General features: G+C 51.0%; 6 protein-coding genes across 6 annotated transcripts; 4 read left to right on the plus strand and 2 right to left on the minus strand.

The window, feature by feature from the left end:
• Positions 1 to 494: 494 nt before the first annotated feature.
• VTN00DRAFT_1928 (uncharacterized protein) lies at positions 495 to 1,854 on the plus strand (the record flags this gene model as incomplete). The annotated part of the gene is made up of 6 exons (XM_069428089.1): positions 495 to 599; positions 684 to 707; positions 802 to 872; positions 930 to 1,011; positions 1,073 to 1,333; positions 1,390 to 1,854. The coding sequence occupies 6 exons, from the start codon at positions 495 to 497 to the stop codon at positions 1,852 to 1,854; spliced, it is 1,008 nt and encodes a 335-aa protein (XP_069292630.1).
• An 867-nt stretch (positions 1,855 to 2,721) lies between these two features.
• Positions 2,722 to 3,822, minus strand: VTN00DRAFT_1929 (uncharacterized protein; the record flags this gene model as incomplete). The annotated part of the gene is made up of 1 exon (XM_069428090.1): positions 2,722 to 3,822. The coding sequence occupies one exon, from the start codon at positions 3,820 to 3,822 to the stop codon at positions 2,722 to 2,724; it is 1,101 nt and encodes a 366-aa protein (XP_069292631.1).
• Positions 3,823 to 4,652: 830 nt separating this feature from the next.
• On the plus strand, positions 4,653 to 6,069 carry VTN00DRAFT_1930 (uncharacterized protein; the record flags this gene model as incomplete). Its single annotated transcript, XM_069428092.1, has 3 exons — positions 4,653 to 4,828; positions 4,899 to 4,947; positions 5,017 to 6,069. 3 exons carry the CDS (start codon positions 4,653 to 4,655, stop codon positions 6,067 to 6,069), a joined length of 1,278 nt encoding a protein of 425 aa, XP_069292632.1.
• A 536-nt stretch (positions 6,070 to 6,605) lies between these two features.
• Positions 6,606 to 7,212, plus strand: VTN00DRAFT_1931 (uncharacterized protein; the record flags this gene model as incomplete). The annotated part of the gene is made up of 3 exons (XM_069428093.1): positions 6,606 to 6,644; positions 6,695 to 6,771; positions 6,822 to 7,212. 3 exons carry the CDS (start codon positions 6,606 to 6,608, stop codon positions 7,210 to 7,212), a joined length of 507 nt encoding a protein of 168 aa, XP_069292633.1.
• Positions 7,213 to 7,981: 769 nt separating this feature from the next.
• VTN00DRAFT_1932 (uncharacterized protein) lies at positions 7,982 to 9,286 on the plus strand (the record flags this gene model as incomplete). Its single annotated transcript, XM_069428094.1, has 1 exon — positions 7,982 to 9,286. The coding sequence occupies one exon, from the start codon at positions 7,982 to 7,984 to the stop codon at positions 9,284 to 9,286; it is 1,305 nt and encodes a 434-aa protein (XP_069292634.1).
• Positions 9,287 to 9,733: 447 nt separating this feature from the next.
• Positions 9,734 to 24,526, minus strand: VTN00DRAFT_1933 (uncharacterized protein; the record flags this gene model as incomplete). The annotated part of the gene is made up of 1 exon (XM_069428095.1): positions 9,734 to 24,526. One exon carries the CDS (start codon positions 24,524 to 24,526, stop codon positions 9,734 to 9,736), a length of 14,793 nt encoding a protein of 4,930 aa, XP_069292635.1.
• Positions 24,527 to 24,584: the final 58 nt, after the last annotated feature.

Genomic DNA, 24,584 nt, shown 5'->3' on the forward strand with positions numbered 1-24,584 from the left:
CCGAAGAAGGAAGACATGGTGGGCAGATGTGGCGGAGATGGAAGTGAGGACTAAAAGAGTGAAGAAAAAGCCGATATAGGTCCAGCGTGCAGGAGAATAATGTACTGATGCTGTCGGAGTTTCTGTACGGAATTCTGCGGTTGTGGCTGGAGCGGCCGCGGAGCTCTGCCTGCGCCACAGCGATGTGGACACTCTGGATGTTCCGCAGGTGTCAAAAGAGCATCGCGAACTACAGCGCCATCCTGAAGCTCTCCAGTCTCTCTTTCCCTTCACTTCTCGACTATGTCTTTGCGGTGCTGATGTCCCGGTGACACTGGACTCAAATCTGCCTTGAGATTTTTTTTCTGCTCCGAATCTTACTGCCCGTGCGAGCGTTATTTCCTTGTCGTCTGTTTGTCTACTTCTGTTACCTACTTCTCCGCAACGATCGCTCTGACCCGCCTTTTCGATTCTCTCCTTACCACTCCTTTCTCTACCCCGCGAAACCGCTCAAAATGTTGCTCCCACGGCTTTCTGACTTTCTTTGGCTCGCGGGCCTTGCGGCCGTCGGTGTCGCCAACGCCTACGAAGGCGACGACCCTAATATCAAAAGTATCCCTGTATGTGTTCCCAGTCCCCAGGGGGTATGAAGCTGCGACGGGTAACTGAAGTGATGCTAACGCTTCTTTTTACTATTCCTGCAGCTGCGAACTCACAGCCTTGCTCCGGTATGACATTCCCCTTTCTGTATTTCGTGTTCCTTGGCCCCCACGCGGGCTCGACATCTCTCTCGAGGGGCGGTTATATTGATACGGTTCACAGCCATACTTGGACTCCGATATGCACAGTCGCTGGTTTGATTTTGGCGGAGACACGATAATACGCGCAGACAAGTACGGCGACTCTTACCAAAATGTGACTGAGGCTCCGTGCTGAATGTTGCTTGCTAGATACATTCGTCTTACCTCCGACCGACAATCTCAGAAAGGGTGGATATTCTCCCGCGTACCCCTCACCGCGACAAACTGGGAGGTCAGTTTTTCTCCTACCTTAGCTACGCGCATTGGATCGTTCTCACGCTCATGTACCTTAGATCGAAGTTGAATTCAAGATCCATGGCTCCGGTCACCTGCACGGAGATGGCTTCGCCTTGTGGCTCACCAAGCAGCGTGCAACCCAGGGTGACGTCTTTGGGTCGACGGACAACTTTGAAGGCCTGGGAATTTTCTTCGACACGTACAAGAACAACCGCCCGGGTACTTCGTTCCCATATGTCATGGCCATGATGGGTGACGGCAAAACATCGTACGACCAGGCGCATGACGGAAAGGCGAACGAGATGGCAGGCTGTTCGGTGAGTGCTGCCTCTTTTTACTCTTCACATTGTGGTAGATATTGACTGCTGCATAGGCTCGCGGTCTCCGTGACTCCTCCGTTCCCACCAAGGCGCGCCTGACCTACTTCCAGGACAAATCCCTGACGCTCGACCTGCAGTACAAGTCCGACCAGTCCTGGACCAACTGCTTCACACTGACTGCCCCCGAATACAACATCGCCATCCCCTCCGTCGCCTACCTCGGCCTCTCCGCGGAGACGGGCGAGCTAAGCGACAACCACGACATCATCTCCGTCACCGCGAACAACCTGTACAGTGTCTCGGGTGGAAACACCCGTGGCAGCGGCTCGGGAGTTGGTAGCAACACTAACACTCAGTCGGGCAAGGGACGCACCGCCAAGGCTGGCACAACGTCGCCGAAGGAGAGCGGCGGTTGGGTGTGGTTCTTCTTCAAGTTGATTCTGTTCTTTGCTGCCATCGCAGGTGGATATGTCGGGTGGACTATTTACAGGGCCAACCAGCGGAGTTCGAGATTTTAAGCGTGTCTCATTATTTTTTCCCATCCATTTCCTTTCTTTTCTCTCTGAGTCTCTTCATCTGCATATGCTATGCTATATTATCGTCTTGTCCTGCTGTTCCCGGTAACCACAAGTCGGCGTTTGTCTTTCACCCAGTTGTCTTTGTTATCTCCTAGCATAAATCACAAAATTCAAAAGCTACGATACTTCTGAATCTCGGTTAGTTAGAAAAAAAACAAAGAGACCTTATCAGATCGCATCTGCCATGAATGTATGTGTACTCATACGCACTTTTCTGCGAAGCTTGGAACCTTGGATTGGAAGACATTGCCCAGGTCAAAGCTTTCGCCTTTCCGCTTTAGTGCTCAGCCGTTGCTGCGTTTAGCTCACTTAGTGATGACATATTATGCCTATGCCGACAGAAGTATCCCAAGTACCGTATATGTACTGATGGACAAATAGTGTACAAGATAATCACCATGTATAGAGTGTCTGCTATGCTCTTATATCCTCTTATTTTTCTGTTAGTAATATATAGAGAGGTCTTCTTTCCTATCTAGCTTGTGCCCTCGTTATATCGTTAAAGAGCGTGCACGCACGACAGCTTCAATTTGATCTCCACATAAGCTTAAATTTATGGAGTTAGGAGTCTACTATTTAGAAAATGCGCTGCTCTCTATAATCATATTCAAGAACAGGGGGTATCAAGCTATCTACTGAATCTATCGATGTATAGCACCTAAATCCATATGTATGATATACCATACCCGCAAAACGCCAGTGAAGCCTTAATAATGCCAACCGCATAACAAAACAACACCGCTCACAACGCCATGTCTCATGCTGTCGATGAATAAAAAACTGTGCCACCACCTGTATGCACGCATATCAACCACCACCCCTCTTCTCCAACCTCTCCCTTTCCTCTCCCCACATCCGATCGATGATCTGGAACACCTCTGTGACGCTACGCATGACGGTCTCATCAATCCCCAGCGCGCTATACCGGTGCTGTATCTTATCCGGGTGCCAGCGGACGCGCTCCGCTTTGAGTGTGGTAAGGAGGAAATCTGGAGGTGGGGTGTCGTCTTCTTTTGCCCCTTTGGAGTCAGACGGCGGAGGAGGAGCATGGCGCATAAACTCCTCGACCGCATCGCGGGAGATATCCCTCCGCTTCCCGGACTCAACGGGCCAGAAGATGCGGTTGCGCAGCTTCTCTCCTTCCCCTTTCTTCTCGTCCGCCTTCGCAGTCGTCACTAACGTATTCAACTCGTCCCAGCTCCTCCTATACTCCTCCCATGCCGCCCTCCAAGCCTTAACCCTCCTCCGCTCCCTCCCCCTCCTCAAACTCTCCTCCATCGCCCTCTCAAACCTCATCCTCTCCTGATCTTCCTTCCTCCTCTTCTCCTCCTGCTCCTTCCGCCTCACCTTCTCCGCACGCAGACGTTCTCTCTCCTCCATGATCCCCTCGTGTGTCTTCTCCCACATCCGCGCCCGCACGTACGCGGCGTACTCCTCGTCGGACATCTGTTCTAGTTCGCCGTTGGGGCCTTTGGGCACGGAGGGGATGTCGTACGTGTGGATCGGTTGGCCGTAGACCGATTCCCAGAAGGCGGCGCCTTCGTCGTCGGCAAGGGCGTCGAAGAGGGATTCGCGGAAGGCGGAGTTGGGTGATATGGAGCGGTCGTGGAGGGAGTATGGGGATGGGGAGCGCCGGTCGTTGTCGTCGCTGCTGGTTTTTCGGCGCTTGGAGCGGTGGTGATGGTGATGGTGTCTGTGGTGATGGCGGTGATGATGGTGGTCGTCATGGTGGTCTTCATGTTTGGATCTAGATTTCGATTTGGATGATTTGAAACGGAATTTGCCGTGTCGAGAGCGTGAGTACTCGTCGTCCTGCTCCTTCTCCGCGTCGCCGTTAGTCGATGGCGGAGGCGGATTGTCTTCCATCTTGCTCCTCTTATCATGCGCAGCAGCGCTAGACGTCTCCATTGTGTGGGTTCTCCAAGGATGGGAAGCGGGGGTTTATATAGATCTTGTTGCCGCCATCCAGATGTCGCTCTCTCGCTCAGTGGGGAAGGTCGAATGATATCATCTCGTGTTTAACCGAGAAAACACAGACTTGTGGCTTGTGCAGGAGGCAAAATAAAGAGAAAACCGGCCTCTGAAAAATATCACTAACCGCGGTCATCCATTCAACGAAACAAACAGCACAAAGTGTCGTCGCGAGGATTTCGTTATCGCGCCGCTGCCCTTTTCCCCGTCGCGATACACGAAGCCGCAAACAAGGTTCAACGGACCCTTGCTTAGTCATATTTGTTATCTTATCTGATCGGATCTGGACCTCACATCGATCGGCGATCGATCTAGATTTAAGTAAGAGAAAAAGGGACCGGGGTAAACCTTTATCGGAGACAGATCCATGGCACGGAACATGGCGTAATCACTACATACATCGCGCGCCGGATGCCCTCCAGCTGGCTGCCTGGGAGGCCTCTCGTCAAGCACGAAAAAAGATGGGAGGAGAGAGGAAAGGGTCTTGTGCTCAATAGGAAAACCAGTCCGCCTGACTCTATTGATTGAGGTTCAGACTGAATAATCCGCAAGTTTGCTGCGAATACACCTATTCACCAGACCTGGTACCACATTGCTGCCTGTTTGCCAAACAGGCGACAGACAGCTCTGATAAATACCGTCCATACACATGCGCGAGTATTCTTGCATCATAGCATTCTCTTTGTCTCTTTCTCTCTCTTAAATGCTCTTCTTCTAGCATACCCGTTAACACAAGACTCTGAAGTTGATCTCCCACCATTCTCGAGATGGGCCAATACTGGTACATCGTCGCACCCCGCAAACGCGAGTACATAAGACCGAGATTTGCAAAGCTGGGAGAATTCCTTTTCGAGGGAACTCCAGCATCTCTGGTCAAGTATCTTGCCAAGCCTATACCGCAGTATGGAGCTAGAGACAAGAGGGATGCCGTCCCAAGGGCAGAGTAAGTTTGCTTCCCTAGGATTATAATTTCAAATATCCCTTAATTTTCTTATATACTGACGCGATGATAGACATGGTGATAAACCTAGAAAGGGACCAGAAATACTGTCACAACAACCGGTGAGCCTACCTTATAGAATATTGTTTTTCCAAAAAAAAAGATTCCCGCATCTCTCTGATACATATCAGGCCGACAAAACCCGTCCATCCGCATTTCTGCTCCTCCCCACAGAGCTCCATGTCTGCGTCATGGAAGAGCTGAGCAAAACTGACATTAAGTCCGTCGTCTTCCTGGGCCTCACCAGCCGATACTTCTGGGGCCTAGCGAGACCACGCATCATTAGATTCTACGAATCCTACCTTGGCAGGTGGGCCGGCACGAATCTGATCTGTGTTGGCGACTACTCCGAGTACGAGGACCTCCCTGACGGCATCCTCACTGAGAAAGATGACAGGGAGGCCCGAACGGGTTTCACGGATCCGAAAGAGAAAGAGTATTATGGGGGCGAATCCCCGCTATCTCTCTACATCTACGCCAGCGCGCGGTTCACCCGCTTGCCCGAGTACATCAGGATGCCGCGCATACTGAACGAGACGGAGATGGCCATGCTCTCCAACAACAAGAAGGATCCGAAGCCCGCGGATTTCAAGAGGGTCGTGTGTCCCGACTTTTCGGACTTCTATCCGACGGATCGCCCCTGGGTCTTGCGGAACCTGACCACGCACGAGTATGTGCGTGCGGAGGAGATCGCGATCAAGAAGGAGCACATTCACGGTCCGCACATCGACTATATCGGATTCGGGGAGGTGCTTGTCTCGCGGATCTGCCGCTCCAGTGATCCGTCAGTCTCTATGAATACGTCTATCATCAGGGGCCCCTGGGCCGGACATGCGTTTGATATCGTGCCGGAGGAGCAGCTCCGGGAGGATAAGGATGTTGAATGGAAAGATGTCAGCAGAGAGGTTTCTCACTATGTTAGCTATATCTGGAGTAATGAGTTTGGATGCAAATGGACTGAGGAGTTACCGAATATGTCGTGGATGAAGAGCTTGTATGGTAAGGCTGATGGAGGGAAGAAAGATGAAGTTTATTTGGACTACGAGGAACAGGATGAAGGGAGATCGAGCTATGGGGGAGGGAGTGATTCCAAAGGAGATTATGACGAGGGAAGTGGTTATTCGTATGCGGATTATAGTGAAGTGCACGATGGAGCAGATTATGACGGGGACTATGAGAAATAGGCTAATGGCTTTTCAGGGTCGGTAGGCTTATATGCCAGCCCTCTGATCCAGAGACTAGGTTTGAATGTCGAAATTTGAATTTCAAGTTCAAACTGGCATTCTCGGCAGCCTCATAGCATGACTTTCTCTCAAATCATTGAACAGTGAAGTCAAGAGTTGAAGGAATTATGATGCGGTTGGCAGAGACCTGCAGTATCTCCTCCCTACAGATGGAGATGGTAATGGGAGATCGCAGTCAACAAAGCAGCCATAGACATCCCGTCGCACTTTTTCCATTCGTACGGCTCCAGTGAATTGCTCTCTTTGCCACAATCAGACTTCTTTTGTACCTACATGATATTTGAGCTGTCTGGCAGTGAGTTTCCTCTCAGAGGACTATTTAAGCTCCTGCCCAGCTTACAGCATCTACGGATACTTCAGAGCCCTCCAGTGCTATCGTACAACCAAAACAATCGCCAGAATCTTGGTGAAAATATAGAAATTACGGACTTCGAGAACTTCCTTTTGGACTGTTTGTTGGGAACGGCTTAGCAACAATGTCTGATCTCCCCCCGCAGGAAGATGTCCAGGGCACTGTACGTCCTTGCTACAAACTTATCTCGTAATGACGCTTTAGTGATTATAGCACCTTGCGCTCCTTGCCATCGAAGCTTGGGGCAGGAGACCCGATACCCTCCTTTGCCTTCAACTTCGGCAGTTACAGTATGGCACAATATCCTTCCTGTGTATTTCCCTGCGATCGAAAGCTACAGTCCAGATCTTCAATGGATATCCGATATCTACGCAGTGCACACTCTTGGACAGTGGCTTTCAGATGGCAACAGTTCCCATGTGAGGTATAACAAATTCTTCGTCCTCGAGCACATCCCTATGCTGGATGAAGTGCCAAAAGCCACATGGGATCACGCAAAAGACCAGCTCATCAATTGCATCAATTCGCCTCGCGACCCAGGAGACGGGTCAATCCTGTTGGCTGACACTGTTTATGGGGCTGTTGCTATTGGGCGCTACGTGAAAATGTACCGATACAACCGCGCCGAGAGGACTGTCATTCCATGGAACCAGGCGGACAAGGAATATCATATCAAGCGGCAGTGTGCAACCGTCCACAACATCCTCAAGCAGATCAAGGATCATCACTAGTAATGAATGGATCATTTTCAGGATCTCTAATAGATTTTCCTGGGAGCTCAGCTTAATTTTTCCTATGTATCTAAAGCAGTTGTCACAACAGAAAATGATATGAACCGAAGATACTGCTTGGCTACAAAAAGAAAAGGTCCTTGCATCTATTGGAATCTATTTTTAATCAATGATGGTAATTTCTCTGATCGAAAAATAATTATTGGCAGTCTGAAAGAGACTTATATGCTTTGTCTAGTACGTACATCTTTGTATCTTGAGGAGCCCTGCCTCTCAGGATCTTATGATTCAGGGCGGTACAGAAAGATCAAGTTAGAGTAGATGAGGATGGCGCTCCATCTATGGTTATGAGAGTCTCGGGAAGTCAAAAATCCTTGATGCGCCTTGTCTGTCGCCTTCGACTGCGTCAAATTTTCCTGGCCGTGGAGGCGAGAAGCCAACTCGAACTCCATCCTTGCTGCAGCAATGGGCCTCTAATTCATGCAAATGTGGTTTTTTTTGTTCTCCTTTTTTTGTTCTCTTTTTTTTCATTTACGAATTTTTAATTTACAGATAATGATGCCTTGTAATTATCTCACACGTTTCATAAGCGCTTAATAATAAAAAGAACCTGCGTAACAGGAGCTGATAATAGCCGTCTCATACTTCTCAAAGGCGGCGGGTCGGTCCGTGCGCCCCGGCGTGGCAAAGACTCCGCATCTGAACCTGATGCTCTCCGACTAACGTCAACGCCGAGTTCAGCTCTCGAAGCCCACCCCAGCATTGGAAAATGGCGCTGGTTTCATATTCAGATTCTGAGGCGTCGGACTCAGAGACAGAAAAGAAGATCGAGACCTCCCCGAAGAAAGAAGCGAAAGAGTCCGCTGCTGCTCCCCCGACGGACCCAAACCCGTCGAAACCTTCCACGACCACCACCAAACCCGCCGCCGGTGGCTTCCAGCCCCTCGTCGACCGCAGCAACCCGCGAAAGATCCGTGTTGCTCTGCCGGAGATAAAACCTGAAAATGAAGCTGATGGTGAACCCGCGCGAAAGAGAGCCAAGATAGGCGGAGGCGGCGCGTTCGCTGGGTTCAACTCGTTGCTACCTGCGCCGAAGCGGACCGCCGCTCAGAGTGCCGCTGCTGGAGACAAGAAGACATCTGCGCCTGCGCAGAAGGTGTTCAGCCTGAAAACTGGCGCGACGCCTGGGTTTGACCGCGAGGCGGACGCGGAGATGCGGCGGGATCAGGCTCTCAATGGGGGCGCGGGCGCTGATGATGAGAGCATTCCTGCTGCTGGAAGTCTCCGTGAGGGAGACGAACCGGGACCAGTAGAGCCAAAGCCGGAAAAGAGGGAGGAGCCTAAGCTGAAGGGCAATGCGATGATGTTTAAGCCACTGTCTGTGGCGCGGAATCCTCAGAGGAAGAAGCCTGCTACGGCCGTCGCTGTGCGAGCTGGTACGGACGGGTTAGGAAAGACAGCACAATCGAAGAAAGCAGCAGGTGCTGAAGCACAGCCTGCTGCTGCCTCAGCTCCATCTTCTGCACCTGCACCTGCACCACAGAAACCGAAAGTCAGCCTCTTCTCTATCTCCAACGAGGAGAGAACGACACCTTCAGACGTTACAGCACAACCAACACAAGATGCATACCAACCATTGGTATACAACAAAGAACCCGACAGACCACCCGCCGGTCCCGAACCTGAACCTTCAGCATCTGAATCATACCAGCCATTACCTGAGTCGATACCCCAAGACCAGAATCAACAAACGGCGACGCAAACCCTCGACAACATCGCCAACGACCTCAACCTCTCACACTCAGAACGACGCCAGCTCCTCGGCCGCCAATCCGCAGCATCCAAGTCTAAGATCCTCACTTTCGACACCAACAAGGAATATGTGGCCAACCAGCAACTATCCCAGACGGAGCTTGCGGCGGCGCAGCACAACCCCGTCCGGGCCATTGCTCCTGGAAAGCATACGTTGCGGCAGCTTGTTAATGCGGCGAGTAGCCAGCGTGAGGCGCTGGAGGAGAGCTTTGCTGCTGGACGGAGGAACAGGAAGGAAGCTGGATCGAGATATGGGTGGTGAAAAGGCGGATTGTCTGGGAATTTGTACTCTTTTCATGAATCTGTAACTAACATACCACTTCTGATATTTTTTTTCGCTCCTGAAATGCTGAAGGGAGCGTTTTGCATGATAGTGAGCTTATTAGTTGAATATGTCTCAACGTAATTAATTCACGGGTGTCAACTTGAATATATGGAAATCAGTGCTGAAAGATGATCATTAATCGGTTGCAGTATTCTAGCGAAGAGTAACTGTCTTCTACGAGTATGGCCTAAGCTCTAATTAGAGGGAGATGTAGGATAAGATTGAAGGCAAGCATCGTCTATTCGTCCATCCAGAGTGTATACTGACAAAGACACATAGGATATCTTGACAAGAACAAAATATGTACAGTACATATATGAAGACAGTTTACAAAAATAAACAGAACAATCTACCCAACCCATAAAAGAAACAAGAATTTTTGTTTTAGGACGACACATCAACAACCTCAGCGAACCACTGCTTCAACGCCGTAGCCAACACAGCCGGTAACTCCCGGACATCCCGAACAACCAGGTAGTACGGAAATGGGAATCCCTCGAGGTATCTTTTCATCTTCAGCTTCATCTCCCCGGTGCCACTAGCGTCGTCGGCCTCGAAGGTGGCCTGAGTCAGATCCAGAATGGAGCTGCCCTTAATCGCGTCGACGATGATGAAGACGATCATGATCCGCTCCTCCATGGCCTGTCGGACCAACCGTCGGATGGTGTCGTGGTCTTCGCAGATACCGTCCGAGACGACGAGCTCCAGCTGCCAGAGATCCGCGTTGCCGCCGGTCGGGGAGCGCTTGGACCGCGCTTCGCGGAAGAGGGCGATGGAGTCGGCGACCAGTTTTCGCACGTTGGTGCCGGTCTGCTGGTAGCTGAACTGCTGGAATACTTGCATGCCCGCTTCGGAGGAGAATGGCTTGCCGAATTCGTGCGCGACTCGGACGTGTTCTTCGTTGCCGAAGCCGAGGATACATAGATCGCCAACTTCGAGCATGCTCAGACTCTTGGCGACGAGGGCGAGGGTTTCGAAGGCTAGCTGTCCACTACCGCTCTCAAGCATGGACTTGCTGTCGTCAACGGCAAGCATGATCTGGTAGTTTCGCTTCGACGGGATAGAACGCCGCATCCAGATCTTATCCCGCTTGTACTGCGAAGCGATGTAAGGGATAATCCGCTTGATATTTAGACGTTTGCCGGTGCGGAAGTCGCCGCGGAGCTTCGTCGCCAACGTTGGAGCAAGGATAAGACGCAGCTGTTCGGTCAGGGATAGCGAGAGGTCGTTCGTGGCGGATTCATACTGGGACCAGAGCTGCCGGGCCTCTTCCGCCGACGTGCGGGGTGGTAGAGTCGATGACAGGTGGATTGCAGAGAGATGCGAATCCACTTCGTCCAGTTCTGTGGTTGCTTCTTTCTGACCTGCGGTGTCATCGGAATGCTCGTAAGCCCGAGTGTCGCCGTTCATGAAGGTTCCCGTAGCTTGAGGATCCATGGAAGCAATGGCCTGGTCTGCCTGAATGTCATCTTCCATCTTGTCCGCAGGATTGTCCTGATGATCATCCGAGGCATCTGGCAATGTCTCATCATGTTCAGGCTTCTTGTCCGATTCCACAGCTTTGTTTTGGTCCAACGCCTTTGCCTGCTCTTCGCTGGCTTGGCCCAAAGCCTGTGTATCAGCAACATCTTCCTGATCGGCCAGATGTTCGAAATCAGCGTCGGCCATGTCAGTGTCCTGCGGCAATGCTTGACGATCCTCCTCTTCTTTAGAGGCGTTCATGATTTCCCGCTGTTGACGGTGCCATTGCTCAAGGACATCCCCTAGCTTCTTGAATGCTTGCTGCTCAAGGTCGTCTTGTTTGGCATCATCCTGTTGACCACCACCAGAAGGATCTTGGGTTCTCCGATGTTCTTGACCCTCTTCGGCAGCACCGTTCTGCTGATTCGTGTCGTCAGACTCATCCTTTGAACCACTGTCTTGCTGTGCATCCCCGGACGTTCCTTTCTCATCGCTCTGGTCCTGATCGGTACCGAGTCCACCGGTTACCGCTTCGCTAGGAGCAACATCCTCTTTGGCAGCATCATGATCTTCACGCTGTGTCCGCAAGATATCCTGCTGCTCATCTTCCTGCTCCTGTTCCCCAGTCTCCTCTTCTTCAGCTGCCTCGGCCTCATTCCTGTCCTCACCGTCTGGCATATCCTCACCATCCTCACCAGTTTGGTCCGCGCCTTCGTCTTCCGGTGAGTCAGTGCCTTCATCTTCCATCTTGTCGTCTTGATCTGCGGGCTGCTCCTCGAAATCAATATCGGGGCCCATGTCTGAAAGAGCATCCATTCCTTCATCCATGTCCGATTCTGCACCCTCCTTCTCATCACCATCGAGCTGCATATCTTCAGGAAGATCGAGTGCTTGCTCTTCCTTGGCGTGTGGATCCGTGACATCCATTTCTTCGCGCCCGACGGCTTCTCCTTCGTCTTCAGGAGCTTCTTCATCTTCCTCTTCCTCCTCATCTTCACCCTGCTGTTTTTCATCTCCTTCTTTCTGCTCCTGATCCTTCTTTCGATCTTGAGCCGCAGCCTGTTGGTCGGGTTCGGCGGTCCCCTTACCGGCTTCGTTTTCAGTTTCCTTCTGCTCTTCATTGCGAGCTCCATCCCACAATTTCTCGTCCACAGCTGAAGGATCCAGATCGTCAACGCTCCCCACTTCTTCATCGATATCATCCTCCCCTTCTTCTTCGGAGTCGCTACCTTCCTCTTTATCCTTTTCGTCTCCATTATCGCGAGACTCTCCCTGAAGGTCTTCTTGGTCCATATTGACAGCATTCTCGGAATTTTCAATGTCTTCCTTTGGCCCTTCAGTCTGCTCTTGTTGAGCGAGTTCAGACAAGTCCTCGTCGTCCTGGACGTCTTTGCTGATGTCTTCGGCACCTTCACCTTCTCCGAGACCAGTTCCACTTTCCAGTTTACCGGCCTTGCTCTCCTCGCCAGACGCTTCAGCCGGACTGCAGAATCCCTCAGAAGCAACCTGCTTGAACGACTTCGCAAGGATATAAGACATCTTGCATATTTCACGATGCACTGAAAGTAATCTATCGATCATGTCCATGCAGATGCCATGATACTGTTTCACAATAGGCAGCACGCTCGCGATCAGTGCAGATGCAATAGGAAGGTTGATGCTCCGACCCTGAAGATATTGAAGCTTGTCCATGACAGAATTAAGGGACTTGGTGATATCGGAGATGTGGAGTTTCTTAATTGTCTCCGAAAACACCTCGTCACTCTTAGAGAGCCAATCACGATCTTCCGCCGAAGTTGGCAATTTCTGGAGCGAACTGCTCACGAGTTGAAGTCCAACAAGCATCTGGTCGACTGCCTTGAGGAGATTGCCGTCAAAGTCGTCAAGAGATACGTGGTCCATGCTGGTCTCTTCTGCACGACTGGCCGCCTTGAATTCTGTCCACGGGATCATTTGTCCTAGAGCCAAAGACAGATCCGGGCGTTCTTGGTTCCACGTCGTTATATCACGGTTCAGCCGGTCAAGAGACGAAAGGGCCTCTTTCAAGATACCGTCATGGAGCCGTGAAGAGATACCAGTTGGCAGCTCCGGAAGACCTTCCAGTGAACCCTTCAGACGTTCAAAGCAGCCTCTCCAAGCCCGTACTTCTTCTAGGAGCCTTGACGAGTCGGTCTTGGAGAACTTGGAATGAATTTCTATGATTGTAGCGCCTAAACCAAGGATCGGCACCAGCCAAGCGATGATTCTCTTCAGATCCTTGCTTTCATCTGCCATCGCGGGACCAGCCTCGGATAGAGAATCCGGCCCACAACTCCAGATGTTGCCCATTCTGAGGACTGTTGATTTGAGAGACTCGACTTCTGAGAGGGCCGGGGAAAGGACGTTTCTCTGTCTCCTGGCCAGGTACAGAAGACCCTCCACAGACCCCACACTTCTCGAAACCTCGACATTGCTAAGGTCCTCAGAATATTCCCGGGATGCTTGTCGGATACTGGGAATGAGGTCCAAGAATCTGTGGAAGTAAGACTCAGCACTTCTAACCCGCTCAGATGTTGTGGTAACAGCACTCAAGCTCGGGACAGTTGCGAGAACCTGCGCGGTGGAAGCTTGCTTCTCTATCAAGTCCGTTCCAGGGTTCCGCTTGATACCCATGATGTATAATTGGTGCAACTTCTCGGCGTAGAACCGTCGTTTCTGAGCCTTGAGATGCTGAACCTCCGCCATATTTTCTTCGGTCAGCGTCTTTGGCGTCTGGGATTTGAAGTACTGAATGTTCTCCACCACATCCTTCACGAAAGTAGCAAGCTGCTCTGAGACGTTGAACTCGATCGCAGTACCGGCATAAACGCGCAGCATGTTGCTCGCGGTAGCCTCCGGGTCCTTGAATCTCGCTGCTCTGCGCTCCCAAAGTTTGGCATTGGCTTTGCAGATAGCAAAGGCCTGTGGGAAAGTTTTCGAGCTTGGGATTGGCTCTTCTTTGAAGACGTGATCTAGCTCTTCTTGAGCGTCAGGCATACCCTGTCTGAGCACAGGTTCAGCTGGCTGTGCAAGCAATGCCCGGTATTTGCGAACAATTTTGAATAGCTTATAGTGCGACCGCCGGGCACTTTCCCTCAGAGCAATGATGTTTGTATCCTTCCAGCTCGCGAGTTGAATCTGCTGAGTGATGTCCTTCTCGAGAGTGTGCCTTCCATCTGCCAACGTCTTCGAGAAAACAGCTTCAAATGGCCTGTAGTGTTGAAGGAAGTTCTGGAGTGCAGAAGCAAGGCCACCCAAGGCAGGGAAGTCCCGGACATAAAGCAGCAGCAAGGACCTGAAATTCTCAACAAGTCTCATACGCGGGCTGTATTCACCGATTGTTGCGGAGATGAAGAATTTCTCGACAGTGGAAATAACTTCTCTCGTGTGCTCCGTGAGGTCCTGACCAGACTGTGCCATCTGCAGTGGAGCCGCGATGATCGCTTCATAAGCCACGAACCACCAGGAGCTTACATCTTGATCGCATTTCTCTTTCTCAATGTCAAGAAGCTTCGCCCACGTTGACAGCTCCAAGCGTCGCCAGCTTATGATCAAGCCTGTCAGCTCATCGTACTGAGGTGCAGCTGAGTATTCCCGACTTGCGACAAGTTGCCACTCATAGACGTATGCGTGAAGCTTTTCGACCTTGGTAAGGAATTTTGCAACCGGTTCGGTGTGCTTGAATTGCAGAATCTCCTTGCAGCAGGTGATAACTTCTTGGAGCACCGCGTGTTCTGGCCAGGATACTTGTATCTGAATGAAGCGTGACTGCACGGAATGAATCAAAGACACAAGTTTCTTTGCCTCAGTCAAGTTCGGGTCAGTATAGAAGTTGTAATTCTTCGGCGACTTCTGTTCAGCTCCATTCATAGCATCCTCCAGGAGCAGGAAGACACCAGGAAGATGGACATTTGGATGCGCTGGTGACTTGGACATCTCAGCATTTGCCCAGACCGACCCGAGCAGAAGAGCGGAATCCTTCACAAGGTCTCGCAAAGATTCCTGTGTGTCTCCAGCTTTGAAGAGCTTAGCATGAAGCGTGGAGAGTCTAAGCGACATAGACTTCGGATCAATGCGTGTGCTCTCAACGGCCTCTTTAGTAGAGAGGTCTTCGTAAATTGGGAAGAGCTCGCGCAATTCGTTTTCATCGGCCTCTTCTTCGTCTTCAAAGGAGCCTTTGTAACGATAGAACGCGGATTTCTGGGCTTCCTTCTCCTGGTCCTCCTGGAGTTTCGTTTTCCAAAGCTGGTGGAACTCCTCAAATACCTGGAGTAGAGAGTCACGATAAACGGCATCGAATAGCGAAGACGAGTCAGTGTTTTGGGCTGTCGTTATGACTGAGAGATCATGGAACCGCACTTCGACGGCATGTTTCGACCTCAATGTCTGTGTTCGGCTTCCTAGATCTGGAAGTGCATCAGGTTTACCGCCAAGGAACGGAGTCTTCTCACTGATCGCCCGCACGGTTTCTACGTCGACTCTCCTGGGCTTCTCGCTGGAAGCAAGTGAAATTCCCAGATCTAACAGCTGAAGGAAACGAACAATAAGTATCGTGATGTCATCATAGGACCTATAGTTTGCGCTGAGGCGATGGCATATTTGTCGGATATTATCACGCAGGAGCTTTCCTTCTTGACGAGAGTCAGCGGCCGAGTCATCTTCCAGCGAAATCAAGTCCTCTGGGTTTCTCTTTAGAACAGAGTTCATCAGATTAATGAACTCGCCTTGAAGTTGACCTATTTGTGACTGCTGTGGCCGAGTAACAGATGAAGCTGGCGGCTCAGACCCGAGTTCCTGAAGTTCTTCTTGTAACAGACGGTAACGTAAATTGGAAGGCCGACCAGAGAAGTCAAGTTCGTAGGCGGAGATAGCTTCGGACTTCGTGGTAAGCTCTAAAACGCGTTGCGAATGACGCTTCCGTTGAACCACCAGGCCGAGCGAAGGATCAAACGGTTTGTCAGGAACAAAGAGTCGGAGAAGAGTCACGGCCAGTTGGACGGATACCAGCCCAATTTCGCGGGTATATCTCTCCGAGCTCTCTGCATCCATAGTCAAGAAGGAGAGGCACTTTGAGAGAGCCTTTTCAACGCCACCTCTGAAGTAGTGATCCTGGGGTAGGTCTTCGCTTAGCTTGACGTGTGAGACCGGTTGACCTTTGTAGGATCCATGTTCTTCAACTGCCCGAAGAGCAAGCGCGACATGCTCTAAGTACCCGGGTTCGAAGAATTCTTGATGACAGGCCATCAATTCAAGAACAAGCCTCGACAGCACCCGTATGAGGAGTTTAGATTGATCCATAGCAAGTATATGAGTGCTTGATGACACTGCTTCAGCAAGGACATTCCGCTCTACACCCAGGGAGGTCATCTGTCCGAGAGTCGTGTTGCCAGCAAGCATAAGCTTCTCCAGCAAAGATAGAGAAATGACACCGCTAAAGCCCAGTGCATGGTTCGAAGGATCTCCAAAACCACAGAATGATGACAGCCTATACAGGAGATCGGGAATCTGAGACCGAATGTTGGATGTATCGGCCGGCCGGGCAGGACGACCCGCTAGCAGCGGCAGAGAGGTCTGGAGCATCGAGTTGTTTCCGATTCTGTCGCCAGACCACAGAGAAGAGATGTCGTGATATTGACACAGCGCCTCGAATTGAGCTGAAAAGTAGGATGATTGGGCTGACTCAAAATGCTGTACGAGGGCTGCCAGTTCACCGACCATCTGCTTCAGGTTCGTTGTTAGACGTTTTCCATCGGCTCCGTTCAGCACGATCGCCCTCTGCGCATCGATTAAGGAGTCCCGCACTTGGCACAATTGAGGCAATTGAACACGAGTTTGTAGAGCAATGTTCGTAAACTCGGAGACAGCCTCCTCTAATTCGATCAAGGACCGTAATTGGTCCTGGTTGACAGGGGTTGCGGGTCTCCAGGAATCCCAGATTCTTTGCATACTCTGCCCCGTACTCAAGGCCCATCCTGCATGGAATTGATCAAGAGACTGAGATAAGATAGAAGCCAAGGGGCTCAGCAATGATTGGGAGTTCCGCAAAGAAGCAGACATCTCTTGCCCGATCTGCAGGTAGGTCTGAAATTCACCCTCATCCATTTCTCTGACTTGCGTAGTTGTGAAGATATCCCAGCAGAAGTTGATAATAGCCCGGAGTATCGACACGATATTGGAAACCTGAAGAGCATCGCTGTCCAAATTCTGGATGAAAGCGTAGAGCGCCTGGCCGCAGTCGATCAGAAAAGAAGCCACAGGCTGCGTCGTGTCTTTCATCAGGGCTTGTATCCTTCTTGATGCTAGTGACCGTTGTAACCTAGTCATCTGAGACGGTTTAAGGAACTTTGCAGACTCATCCGCTCGCGCGAGACTTTGCTGCAAACGATACAGCTCAAGCTTGAACTCTTGCAGATATGCTAAGATAATGACCTGAGAACGGTCCAGGTTTGCTCCAGCAATTGATAACCAAGGCTCATTGACGAGAGGATGAAGAGGCTTATGATCCTTGTCGGCGTCTCCAGAAAGTATTTTGCTCTTCTGCAAGGCAAGGTTGTCTATTGCCTTCCAGCTGGAACCTTCTTGTATTGTGGAAACATATCTATGGATTATAGAAGATATTTCTTCCTTCACGGATACGTCCGAAGATGTCGACACAAGGGTCTTCAGAGAACGCTGCAGCTGCATAAGATCGGGAACCGAGAGATGATCCAGGCGAACTTCGTACGACATTCTCCGCAAGTCATCCAAAGAGCCGCTCATATCGACGTTCCAGAGGGAGCGGAGGCGGTAAAGGCGAGATTCGCAGGTATAAGCCGGCCCAACCTGTGGGACGAAATTCTCCGTCGCTTGAGGCAGGAAGCAAATCTCGAGTGATCTATTCCGCATCGCGCGAGAAAGTTCCCCATGTCGAGGATCCATGGTGAGGAATAGTCTGAAATTTGGATGCGGTCGTATCACTCTGGCAGATCCGTCCTCTGTTCGCTGTTCATTGAGGATAAGGACACCATTTGGTTCCATGAGAGAATTCAGTCTATCAAGAACGGATGGGTTGCATAGATTGGCATTATCCAGAACAACCCAATGCCCTTGTTGGATAGCTTGAGTCAAGACACCTTCTGTCCATTCAAAACCCACTTTGTCCGAGTGTCTCGACATTTTCACCAGTGCATCGGTGCGAGTGACGAAGTCTTCGGCGCCCAAGCCAGGATATGTTTTACAGAGTGTAGAGACCGAGGACAAGATGCTATCCAAAGAGACATCCGTGGCCTTGCAAATCTGATAGACTTCAAGAAGATCGGAGATCACATTGGAACCTTCCCCTGTCGAATGAGCGCGAATGATTTGATGCTGGAGGAACAATGCCAAATCATGTGCAAGCGATGAAACCTGTCTTCGATAGTCGATTTGCTCGAATCCACCGACGAGGTCCATGGTATCGGTATCAGCGCTCAGTGCCAATTCAACAAGATGAGCGCCGCTGATCGCTGCAAGCTTGCGTAGAACGGTGGTCTTGCCACATCCAGATGGTCCGACCAGGATACTCGGCCATGCCTGTTCTATGCACAATATAAGCGACTCGAGGATAGGAAGCTCGCTGGGGAGAATCTTCATGAGCGGGTCGAAGAACCGCTGGAGAACTTGATCTCTTTGCATGATTCCAAACCCGACCTGCAGGTTGTCCAGAGTGAGATTATGGTAATATGATTTATCATCTGGAGCTTCTCCGAAAATCTCCCTGTAGAGCTGGGAGACTAGAGCCCGATCTTCTTCAGTGCGGAATCTCCGACTGATAATGACATCGAGAAAATGTTTTGAGTGGACCTGCACATTGCCCCGATCAGCCAGTTGGAACCACCTCGAAATATCTCGCAGGTTAATCTCCCAAGGCCCGCCAACGGCCCCTAATCTTCGGTCTCGCGTAATAGCAGCGTTGAGGAAGGATATGAAGTCGACCAGCTTGTCGGTCTGCTCAGACGGGCTGCCAGGAAAAAGCTTTCCGCAGATTCTCTTTAGATCTGCGTCACTGAAGGATTCAGCATACACCACGGTAAATCGATTAACGAAAGAAGCAGGGAGACCTTTTCTCCCACCCCCTTGATGATGGGGGTTTTGCGCGGCAAACAGCACAAAATCCGGATGCCTCTTGAATGTTTGATCCAGCTCGGCGACATAGACCTGCTGACGGTGATCCAAGCAGGAGTTCAAGCCCTCGAGAACGGACTGCGAGGCCAGGTTCATCTCATCCAACAATACCCAGTCGCCGCGCTGCATTGCCCGCAGGAACGGCGCGTCACGCCAAGTGAACTGTCCAACGTCGCCACCTTCCAGAGGGACATCTGAGCCAAATAGATCAGTAAGATCTGTTTGCTCAGAAAGATTGATTCGCGTAAGGGGTTTGCCAAGTGCCCGGGCCAGTGCCGCCACAAGTGTTGTCTTGCCAACACCCGGGCTTCCTTCAAGGAGAATGGGCTTCGATGATTGCAGACCGCGGGCAATTCTGACGGAATTGGCGATTGTAGTGGGAGCATCCATGATGAACTGAGGGTCAGGTTCTGAACCCGCACACATTGGAAGTTTAAATGGACCAATGTTAAGGTTACCATTTTCGACCGAGATAGCGGCCGCCTGGTGGTAAATGCCTGAAGCATCGCAGCCAAAAAGTTCACCTAGCTTCTCAAGACAGGTCTGGCGGTTTTTCTCGAGATTATCTGAGGCCACAGCAAGCATTGCGGCGGGGTTTGCACCTAGAGTATCGATGTAGACCATGGCAGCTCCATGCACCATTTTAAACATAGGATCCGAGCTTTGATATCTGTTGACAAAATCAACCCACCCGAGTAGATCACGGATCGATATAGAAGTTGCCGTGGAATTGTGGACTGTTGCCTTGAACCATTTTGCAAAGTCCAACATTGCCTTGGGCGCGTTCTCCAGCGGCGAGTTGAGCTTGGCTGTCAGGATTGGCAAGATATCATCATCTTCAGAGAGTTGTGGGACCCATATCTCCGTAAGACGATTTCTGAGCGCGGCTGAAAGTTCCCTCTTTCCGTAGTCGCCTCCGGGGTTCATCGTTGCCAAAAACTGGAATCCTTCACTTGCTACCACCAAGGAGTCAATCGGGCCTTTCTCGGCAAGAAGGAGCGATCTGTGTGGCTCGAGAACACTGTTGAGTCTCTCCAGAACGGAATCGTCGGCGAGAGAAACTTCATCAAGAAGGAAATATTGGCCCGCTTTCATGGCAGAGACAAGACTACCATCAGACCATTCGAATAGAGCATTAGACCGGGCAATATTCCTCTCAATCCGCTTCAACAGTTCTGCGTTATCCGTTTGTATCTTCTCTGCACCTGCTGCATAGAACAGCTTCTTCAATTCCTCCAGGGACTTTTCATTGATATTCTGGTCAAGACCCGGTACTCCGCAGAGAAGCGTCCGAAGATCATCAAGTAACTGCTTTTCAATTCCAGACCTGTTCCTCAGCGGCCTCTGCGCGCCTATGAGATCACCAGTTTCAAGGTTCACATGAGCATTAACGGTGAACAGCTGCTTTCCATGAACATCCGCTATTGCTTGGCAAAGCTGGGTCTTGCCGCAACCCGTTTCTCCTACTAGGAGGACGGGTTCGTTGTTCTCAATCGCCTGCGACACCAGGATGAAGAGACGCCTCATTGCCTTCGTCCAGACGATACCAGATGAAAGCTTCTGCAGATCGGGGACTCGCCGCTCCAGCTGAGAGTGGCTGTATATAGCATCCTCGTCAATGCGCACCCGCATGACTTCCTCTATAACTGCCTTGACGGCCGCTCTCTCCAGCGGATTGCGAACTCGTTCCGCAAGTAGCATGAACCCGTTGATAGCCAATTGCTCACGATCATCAGCACGACGCAGAGCCCAACGGAAAAGATCGCGCAGGGTAGCGAAACTGTTCTTCTGCTCGAACAGTCTGTTTGTCTGCCGTAATACAGAAAGCTTTCGATAGACAGCGACAATCCTGGAGCAGAACGAAGGTGCAATCTGAGACCTTTCTTTCAAAATGAACTCCAGCTCGTTTTCCGGAATGTCGTCGAAATGCAGCTCGAGAAAACGATTTCTGAAGGCCCGCGATAGCACTTTTCGTCCTCCATAAAGCCCTGCAGGATTCTGGGTAGCAAAGAGCATGAAGTTCGGATGCGGGTGAACAACTTCCTGCGTCTCTGGGATGAAAAGCTCTCTGTTGTCATCAAGAAGTCGGTTTAACGCCTCCAAGACGTCTGAAGGCGCCAAGTTGAGTTCATCGAGAACGATCCAGTATCCATGTCTGAGCGCTTCGACCAGTATACCCTCTTGATAACGCAGAGTGCCATCATCAGCAGAGACATAGGATCCAAGGTACTCCTGCAAATCGGTATGCTCATGGTTGTTAATCCGAACGAATTTGTTTCCCGAAATCTTCGCAAGATACTCGATCATGCTAGTTTTGCCAGCAGAAGTTGGGCCCTGCAGCAGAACCGGGAATCGCCGTGTCGAGCTCGCCCTCACCAGGTTCTTGAGGTTCTTCTCTATGAAAGGGGTAATGATATAATGCGGCTGCTCCTCGCAATCGAAAGCTCCCTTTCTCATCCAATAGTGCTTGAATCTCACGTATTCATTACCGTCGTTTGGTGGCCGGGGCATTTGGCCGAGGAGTGATCTCGCATTCTTCGCATTTCCAAATATATGTTTCTCAATGAGAGGCATAACCATCCGCTCCGAATCTTGGCTCAGAAGTGTCAGGAAGCTCATGGAGAAACCCTCGAAGATAGCCCTACGAAGGCCGTAGATGTGTGCATGGTCGACAACATACATTAATGACCGCACCAGAGTTCGGATACTAAAATGCGGTCGTTGTCCAGCTCCATCAGTTAACCTGTTTTCGACGCTAAGCTTCTTGGTCTCCATATACAGATGCGCGAGGTCCGATGCAGCCCTGGGGTCACTAATCGTCAGGTCCCCCAGGTATGTTTGGACTAATCCGAGTAGATCGTCCAGCTCACTATCAGGAGAATGAACATAGATCTCCGTGAATCGAGAGCGTAAACCCGGAGCTAAATCCCTCTTCCCTGCATCAGTAGCAGGGTTCATCGCTCCAAAGATACGAAAATCCGGATGTCCAAAGACCCTTTCCACATCTCCAGCTTCTGAGAGTAAAACGGAAGGCGGCCCTTCACTCCCATGATAAAGAAGGCTGGCGATGTTTTCCAAGGTGTCAGGAGAAGCCAAGTTTATCTCATCGAGAAGAACCCATTCCCCGTTTCTGAGGGCTCTAACCACCTTACCCTGAACGAAGGCAAACGCAAACTTCGCGTCTCCTTGTGATGCTTGAGCCTCGAAGTCCTTTAGCTGGGCTGCAAAAGCTTCCCACCTCTTTCGCAGGCTCTGATACTTCGAGGAATCCAACTTCCTCTTCTTGGCCGGCTGCTCTTGGTTACCAGCGTCTGCAGAATCGTGTGATGGGCCAAAGACGCCGTTCGCCAAGCGGACGGCTTCATGCCAAAGATTGACTAGGCGAGGCCAATTGCCCGCAGCGACGCTCTTGGCCACAGATGAGAGGAACTTTTGGTTCTTCTTTGCTGAGAACGTCAGTTCGAATAGCAGATTGAATTCATCTAACATTGGAACAGCCATTGAGCGAATGTTGACCGGTTTGAATCCGCCAAGAAGATCGGTATTTTCACTTTGCTGCGACAGGTTTATTACTGTTAGTTTCTGTCGCATTAAAGTGGCTAGCTGCTGAATCACTGCAGTCTTGCCGATACCCGTCTCTCCAACAAGTAGCACGGGCTCGGCCAACTGCACCGCAGCGGCGACCTGTTCCATGGTCTTCAAGGCCGGTCTTGTGGGAGCAAAGTGCGAAGAACCAGAGGAAGACTTTGATTTAGCCCCTTTTGGAATTTTCATCTTTTGACAGACCTCCCTCCCGAGCAGAAGACTGTTGCCCTGGTCAGAATATCCGGGCGTGCGCGAACTGAGGCAGAAGTGAGCTCGTTGAGGGGATATGTGGAGGGCTTCAGCGACAGCGGACGCCAGAGAGCTTTGTAACGCCTTATCAGGGAGGTAGCTGAGAAATACATCAACGGCGTCCATGAATATCTCGTCCTGGGTGTCTTCGGGAGCGGCTTCGTATCCCGTCTTCGCACCCAGTAGCTGGAGTCGCCTATGTAATCGGTGGCAGAGTTTGATAAGATCACGGAGACCTGGAGTTCTTCCCTGAGAGCTTCTCACTGCGAGACTTCCATAGAAGGCTGAGCAAAGCCTGCCATAGACGTCCATGAGCATGGAGACTCGAGACGAGAGCAAAGGGAACTTGTGAGTTATGACGTCTCGAATCTCATCCATTGCCAATGAATCCACATGTATTCTTTCCCAAAGCCTGCTCCCCAACATGGATGTGCTAGGAGTAGTCTCCTCGCCAGCGAGGTTTAGCGAAGACTTTATTGTTGCGATGAGCTTAAACCCATCGGCACACTTAACGCGCTCTTTCCTGCTTGGTATAATCAATTCCCCTTTTTCAATTACTGGGAGCATAAGGCCAATAACCTCGGGAGGAGCTCGGTCCAGGTCTTCGATCAACACCCAACGCCCCTCTCGGGCAGCCTTTGTCAAAACACCGGGCTGCCATGTAAAAGAGCCAGTTGTGGACGATGTCGCATACATTCCAAGAAGGCTCTTCGCATCGGTCTGCTCATTCAGATGGAGTGTTACCATGGACGACGCCTGGCCCATGGTTTCAGCAACGTCGTTGACTAAGGATGTCTTCCCAGAGTTGGGTAAGCCGATAAGTAGAAGGGGTTTTGATCCAAGCAGTGATTTGGCAATCTTCCGAAGATTACCCACAGCGGTAGGCGTCTTCACGAGAGAAGATTGCCCGGGAGACACATCGCTTCTCAGTTTCGGAACCAAGATGTTACCGACATTGGCAGTACGAGGTGTAAAATAATCCCGCAGAGCATCGATTTGGGATGAGCAATCTGCATCTGATCGGTTCAGCCGTATCTCCCGGAGGCGCTTCTCAAGGGTCTGCCATCGCCGTTCTTCCCACAGACCGAGAAAGCGGTACTCGATCGTGACGCCTTCCCATTCTTCTTCGATGGGCTCATCTCCGGCATTAGCTCTGACCATTTGCTCTGTTGCTGCATCTGCAGCATGCATGTACAAGCAGAAACAGCGGACAGCCAAGTACCGCACACATCTATCTTGGTGTTGAAATAGTGACTGGAGTTGAATCGGAGATATGGCCCTCGAGAAGACCTCCAGATCAAACGACAATAACCTGAAGAGCGTCAGAAGCAGCGTTCGGACAGTGGCATTGTCCAGTTGGAGAAGCCTCAGTTCCCTGGACACAGCCAACGCCGACAAGGGCCCATCCCGGGCGGTGGCATATTGGCTGGCCAAAGGCCGCAGATATGGCGCAAATGGCAAGATCCGTGAAAATGCAGACAGAACTAGAACTGGGTTGATACGCGGATCTGAAACGAGCCAGCGTGCTGCCAAATCAACGAAAATGGGCTCGTATAATGCAAAGACACTTTCTGTACATCTCGGCTCCAAAGCGCCAAGCGCAAGCGCGTCTAGGTATTGGGAGCCATGGGCAGTGCGAATGAGCTCCACGAGCTCATTCGGGAGCTGCCGAAAAATCTGCGACTCCGAGAAAGTCTCCTCATAGGCAGGTTTCACCTCCATATTTGAGCCTGCCACAGAGGGAACTCCAACGTCGGATAAGAACAAGATCAAGATGCCC

The sequence above is a fragment of the Thermoascus crustaceus genome (assembly GCF_041956765.1).
Source record: "Thermoascus crustaceus strain CBS 181.67 unplaced genomic scaffold VTN00scaffold_1, whole genome shotgun sequence".
In the NCBI taxonomy this organism is placed as follows: domain Eukaryota; kingdom Fungi; phylum Ascomycota; class Eurotiomycetes; order Eurotiales; family Thermoascaceae; genus Thermoascus; species Thermoascus crustaceus.